Source organism: Salvelinus sp. IW2-2015, unplaced genomic scaffold (assembly GCF_002910315.2).
Source record: "Salvelinus sp. IW2-2015 unplaced genomic scaffold, ASM291031v2 Un_scaffold3020, whole genome shotgun sequence".
Classification (NCBI taxonomy): Eukaryota; Metazoa; Chordata; class Actinopteri; order Salmoniformes; family Salmonidae; genus Salvelinus; species Salvelinus sp. IW2-2015.
Window position 1 is genome coordinate 6,902 of NW_019944312.1, and position 7,080 is coordinate 13,981.

Sequence of the window (7,080 nt, forward strand, 5' to 3'; positions counted from 1 at the left end):
GTGGGGGAGAGAGGGGAGAGAGAGAGGGAAGGAGCAGAGAGGAGAGAGAGACGATGCACAGAGAAGCGAGAGAGAGATGCAGAGAGCGAGAGAAGAGAGCAGAGAGAGAGAGAGAGAGAGAGAGAGGGGAGAGATGTGCAGAGAAGAGAGAAGAGAGATAGAGAGAGAGAGAAGAGATGCAGCGAGAGAGGGACGGACTATTGATTCATGATGGAGGAGAAGACGAGAAGGCTCGATACAACACTGTTCTTATACATAGACGCTACCATCTGTTTGTATTTCCTGCCAGTAGACACTGGGAGAATCTGGATAGGAAGCTGAATGAAAGTGGATCCTTAACACTACTGTGTTACGTCGTTCTGCCATAGACACTGGAGAATGGTAGGAAGCTGATGTACCAGGACTCCTACACTACTGTGTAAGTGTCCTCCAGTAGACAATGGAGAATGGATAGGGAGCTGAATGTAAAGGACTCCTCACACTAACTGTATAGTGTTCTCCAGTTAGACACTGGAATGGTAGGAAGCTGAACGTACAGGACTCCTACACTACTGTGTAAGCTAGATCCTCCAGTAAGGACAACTCGGAGAATGGGATAGGCAAGCGAATGTACAGGACTCCTACACTACTGCTACAGTGGCTCATCATATTAGAAGAACAGAATAACACCATGAGAGTCAAACACATCAGCTTGAAAGAATCTTTCCAAGTCGACCTTGAAAAGGCAGTTTTATGACTAAGTTTTCTTGATCTAGCTTCGGTTGCCAGATCTTTGTTTTGTTGCCAACTCCTATGTCTTGGTTATATTAGAAGGAGCGAACTAAGGCAGAACCAGAGTCACATCTGGCAACTCAGTACTACACTTGACCCCAGTTTATTCATATGTGAGCTTGTTTTGTCCTCTATCCATACAGGTACATGTACGGTTCCTCTACTCACCGTCCACTCAGTTGCTGGTAGAGATTGTTTCAGCACATTCTCAACAGGTTTTTAAGCAGGCTTTTCTTTGGCACGGATTTCCCAGGAAGGGCCCTCTTATCTTCGTTGCTGGAAGAGGAAACACACGGTCCAGCTCTCGCAGAGGTGCAGAGAGGAGGGAAACACGCCCAAAACTAACACTTGGCGGTGGAACAGGGGAGGCAGACCACCTCGAGACTGGTCTGCCTCTAAGGACTGGCCCAAATATCTGACTGATCTTAATGCAGAACACAGAAACAGATGAAACTTTTGGACCCACACGGAAAATGGATGCTACTATGAAACTGTAAATCGTTTTGAATAAAAGCATCTGATAAATGAATATATTATACTATGATTTTACACCTTACAGTGCAAACAAGACACAATACAGTCTCATTTTCCTCAACCATCGATTAAAGGCCAACCATTGTAAAACCACTTCCACAGCCCCAGAATATACTGTCTCACTGGACTACAGCCCACCTTGAGGAATCTGTCTCAGCTGGACTACAGCCCACTTGAGGATATACTGTCTCAGCTGGGTACAGCCCACCTTGAGGAATATACTGTCTCAACTGGGTTAACAGCCCACCTTGAGGAATATACTGTCTCAAACTGGGTTACTACAGCCCACTTGAGGAATATACTCTCAACTGGTTGACCCTGTACGGTTCTCAGCCCGTTACTAAGTGGATGGAGGACCTTCACTATGGTTGAACACCTGTACTGTTCTCAGCCCGTTAGCTAAAGTGGATGAGGTCTTCACTATGGTTGACCCTGTACTGTTCTCAGCCCGTTAGCTAAGTGGATGGAGGCTTCACTATTGGGTTGACCCCTGTACTGTTCTCAGCCCGTTACGCTAAGTGGATGGAGGTCCTTCACTATGGTTGACCCTGTACTGTTCTCAGCCCGTTAGCTAAGTGGATGGAGGACCACTATTCGGTTGACGCTGTACTGTTCTCAGCTCGTAGCTAAGTGATGGAGGCCCTTCACTATGGTTGACCCTGTACTGTTCTCAGCCCGTTAGCTAAGTGGATGGAGGCCCTTCACTATGGTTGACCCTGTACTGTTCTCAGCGTTAGCTAAGTGGATGGAGGTCCTTCACTATGGTTGACCCTGTACTGTTCTCAGCCCGTTAGCTAGTGGATGGAGGTCCTTTCACTATGGTTGACCCTGTACTGTTCTCAAGCCCGTTAGCTAAGTGGATGGAGGTCCTTCACTATGGTTGGCCCTGTACTGTTCTCAGCCCGTTAGCTAAGTGGATGGAGGTCCTTCACTATGGTTGGCCTGTACTGTTCTCAGCCCGTTAGCTAAGTGGATGGAGGTCCTTCACTATGGTTGACCCTGTACTGTTTCTCAGCCCGTTAGCTAGTGGATGGAGGACCACTATGGTTGGCCCTGTACTGTTCTCAGCCCGTTAGCTAAGTGGATGGAGGCCTTCACTATAGGTTTGACCCTGTACTGTTCTCAGCCCGTTAGCTAAGTGGATGGAGGCCTTCACTATGGTGACCCTGTACTGTTCTCAGCCCGTTAGCTAAGTGGAGAGTCTTGGGAAGAAGTCATTCTGTGAGAGTTGGTTGGGCCTGAAGCAGAAAGCTACAGTCACTATAAAACGGCAACTGCTGTGTGGGGGATCCATACTCAAAAAAGAGAATTTACACATTATATGGATAGAAAACTTTAGTCTATTCCATTCATTAATCCCATCCCATTCTAGTACAAAAACAGGGGGTTGGTAGTCGCCGCAAGTGCCTTACTGGGAGATGGTCGTTTTGTGTCAGAAGAAGCTGTGCTTTACTGGGAGATGGTGTTTGTGTCGAGGTCGACACAGCTGACGTCCAGCGGGGGTCGTAAAGGTCAAAGTACGTGAGTCGACACCCACAATGAAGGGGCAGGGGGCGGAGAGGACTCCTGCTAGGGCCAGCGGGCACAGAGGGATGTACGGACACGGCCAGTGGAATGGGAAGATCATCTGAGGAGGAGAGAGAAAGAGAGGGAGGGAGGTCAATCAGGAAACGGAACCTTTAAAACTACTGTCAAAACCGAGAGACATTACCAATACTAATTGCTTACTACTACTAAAAATACTAACAAACTGTCATAATATTACCTACTATCACTGCCTAGCTATTATTTAACTTCTACTATCAAATGCATAGCTATTATTTAACTTACTATCACTGCATAGCTATATTTAACTTCTACTATCAAACTGCATAGCTAATTATTACTTCATACAAATGCAAGCTAATTATTTAACTTCTACTATCAAACTGCCATAGCTAATTATTTAAACCTACTATAAACTGCCATAGCTAATTATTTACTTCTACTATGCATACAATTATTTACTATTCTGCCATAGCTAATTATTTAACTTCTACATGCCATATAACTACTACGCCATAGCTAATTATTAAACCCTACTATCAAACTGCCATAGCTAATTATTTAAACTCTACTATCAAACTGCCATAGCTAATTATTTAACTTCTACTATCAAACTGCCAAGCTAATTATTTAACTTCTACTATCAAACTGCCATAGCTAATTATTTACTTCTACTATCAAACTGCCATAGCTAATTATTAACTACTACTAAAACCACAAGCTACTACTAAAAGTCCTAAAGATTTAACAACTGATATTGAGGTACTATAGTGTTAAACAGCTGATATCTGAGGTAATATCGTGTTAAACAGCTGATATCTGAGTATATAGTGTTAAACAGCTGATATCTGGGTAATATAGTGTTAAAAGGATATCTGAGGTACTAAGTGTTAAACAGCTGATATCTGAGGTATAGTGTTAACAGCTGTATCTGAGTACTAAGTGTTAACAGCTGATATCTGAGTACTAAGTGTTAAACAGCTGATATCTGAGGTTCTATAGTGTTAAACAGCTGATATCTGAGGTACTAAGTGAAAGTGTTAAACAGTTGATATCTGAGGTACTACAGTGTTAAACAGCTGATATCTGAGGTAATATATGTGTTAAACAGCTGATATCTGAGGTACTATAGTGTTAAACAGCTGATATCTGAGGTACTACATGTGTTAAACAGCTGATACCTGAGGACTATAGTGTTAAACAGCTGATGTCTGAGGTAATATAGTGTTAAACAGCTGATATCTGAGGTAATATAGTGTTAAACAGCTGATATCTGAGGTACTATAGTGTTAAACAGCTGATATCTGAGGTTCTATAGTGTTAAACAGCTGATATCTGAGTTCTATAGTGTTAAACAGCTGATATCTGAGGTACTATAGTGTTAAACGCTGATATCTGAGGTTCTATAGTGTTAAACAGCTGATATCTGAGGTAAATAGTGTTAAACAGCTGATATCTGAGGTAATATAGTGTTAAACAGCTGATATCTGAGGTAATATAGTGTTAAAACAGCTGATATTGAGTACTATAGTGTTAAACAGCTGATATCTGAGGTACTATAGTGTTAAAACAGCTGATATCTGAGGTACTATAGTGTTAAACAGCTGATATCTGAGGTTTCTATAGTGTTAAACAGCTGATATCTGAGGTATCTATAGTGTTAAACAGCTGATATCTGAGGTACTATAGTGTTAAACAGCTGATATCTGAGGTACTATAGTGTTAAACAGCTGATATCTGAGGTAATATAGTGTTAAACAGCTGAATATCTGAGGTACTACAGTGTTAACAGCTGAAATCTGAGGTACTATAGTGTTAAACAGCTGATATCTGAGGTACTATAGTGTTAAACAGCTGATATTCTGAGGTTCTATAGTGTTAAACAGCTGATATCTGAGGTACTATAGTGTTAAACAGCTGATATCTGAGGTACTATAGTGTTAAAACAGCTGATATCTGAGGTTCTATAGTGTTAAACAGCTGATATCTGAGGTTACTATAGTGTTAACAGCTGATATCTGAGGTACTATAGTGTTAAACAGCTGATATCTGAGGTACTCACAGCCACCAGAGCTCAGTGACACTGGTCAGAACAGCGGGCCGTAGAGAGTGGACCAGGATCTTATGTTCTGTCACAGCAAACACCAGGAGCGTTATAGCATTCTCCGGACCGAGGTTCTGCAGCAGTATGGAGAACCGACCACCACTGGAGCACAGCCATAGAAGAGATTAACACACTACATCACTATCATAACACATACCATAAATGAATCATACCATAACTAATACCATCAATTAATCATACCATAACTAATACCATAAAATAACCATACAATAAGCATACCATAACTAATACCATAAAATAACCATACAATAACCATAAAATAACCATACAATAATCATACCATAACTAATACCATGAACTTCACCAGCAGTCACCAAACCTTCGTCCAATTCTTTAAACCAATCTAAAGGTATGTTTTGGAGTTCCTCAAGGTACTGCTATAGGGCCACTACTGTTCTTATTATGATAAACACCTGTTAAATCCACTTCAATCAGTGTAGATGAAGGGGAGGAGACAGGTTAAAGACAATTGAGTCATGGATTGTGTATGTGTGCCATTCAACAAGAGGGTGAATGGACAAGACAAAATATTTAAGTTCCTTTGAACGGGGTATGGTAGTAGGTGCCAGGCGCATCGGTTTGACAGTGTCAAGAACAGCAACACCGCTGGAGTTTTCACGCTCAACAATTTCCTGTGTGTATAAAGAATGGTCCACCACACAATGGACATCCTGCCAACTTGACACAACTGTGGGAAGCATTGGAGTGTAAAGTCTATCCCCCGACAAATTGAGGGCAAAAGGGGGGAGGGGGGGGGGTTGTGCAAGTCAATATTAGGAAGGTGTTCATAATGTTTTGTACACTCAGTGTATATGATACCTGTCTTACCTGAGTGGTAGAGGGGAGGACACAGGCTGGCTCAACATCAGGCTGTCGTGAGGAGAGAGCTGGGGAATGTCAACACATTACCACAGGTATAGTGTGGTGGGGGCAGGTCTGGCACAAAATGGCTGCCGTGCTTCATTTCGCAGGTGGCTGTTATCAAAGACTCACATATAACCAGTAATGTCTCTGTTGCCAGAGATTGGTGCTAGAAGGGGTACGTTACCTCAATACAATAACTTTGAGAAAAACACTATTAAAAGAATGATGATTATGATCAAGACAGAGTCAGACATGGTTTAGTAGTGAATAMAGACACACACTSACAGAAACCACAGACATTACATGGCTACCAGCACCKTGGACACCTTAACTCACCTGCACCAGTATCCTGGGCCTCTGGGAGGAGGGGAAGGGGACCTTGTGCATGAAGTGGGAGATGTGCCTGACAGGAAGAAGAGTTACAGGACATGAGGTCAGAAATAACCCTGACGGTTCCACTCGACTGACGTTCTCTGGTTCCAGTGCAGCTGTATGGCAACAGATACATATGTGCCCTATATCTATGTACTAATGGATCCATCCCGACGTGTATCTGTGTTCCTCATCTCAGGTGTACGGTGCAGCCATCCAGTTCTACGAGCCCTACTCCCAGGACTGTCTGACCGACCAGCAGCGCTCTCAGCTGGGTCTGCCGGGGCTGGACCACGGGCCCTCTTCCCAGCCACCTCCCCCTCCACCCCAGCTCCGGGCCCCAGGGCGCTACACACCAACAAGTGTATCTGTTTGCTGTCTCACTGGCCCTTCTTTGACGCCTTCCGCAAGTTCCTCACCTTCCTCTATCGATATACTCCATCTCTGGACCTCACACCTTGCCCATCGAGAAGTGAGCACCGTGTGAATTAATATATTATGACACAGCAGACATTTGTGGTATCAACTGCAGCACTTGAACCCATTGGCCTTGGTGTTGCTAGGACCGTGCTGAGCCACTGTCCTTTATAAGTACACAGCCTGTGTATCTGACAGCTTTGTATAGGACATGCACCATACCCAGGCACTTTGTACATAGATATACTGTAGACACACTCCCTAGATGATTGAACAGTTCCAAATGGATCCAGTCCACTAAATAAACACCAGAGGCTATGTTTAGATCAAGTGTTTGCTGACAGTTCAACAGGCCATTGTTTTGGTCAGTGGCAGTGTAGTGACAGAACTCTATGTAAATCTACCCCCCCCTGTCCCAGGCGTGTGATGACAGTTAGGCTCACCTTCCACTT

At 43.5% G+C, this 7,080-nt stretch overlaps 1 protein-coding gene across 1 annotated transcript; it reads right to left on the reverse strand.

Annotated features, from left to right (window-relative positions):
• Nucleotides 1-937: 937 nt before the first annotated feature.
• Nucleotides 938-6,237, reverse strand: LOC112075191 (C-myc promoter-binding protein). The gene is made up of 5 exons (XM_024142219.2): nt 6,176-6,237; nt 5,804-5,862; nt 4,913-5,056; nt 2,759-2,932; nt 938-1,047 (listed from the first exon to the last, which is right to left on the reverse strand). Exons 1-4 carry the CDS (start codon nt 6,224-6,226, stop codon nt 2,929-2,931), a joined length of 258 nt encoding a protein of 85 aa, XP_023997987.1. The 5' UTR covers nt 6,227-6,237; the 3' UTR covers nt 938-1,047; nt 2,759-2,928.
• Between the last annotated feature and the right edge of the window lie 843 nt (nt 6,238-7,080).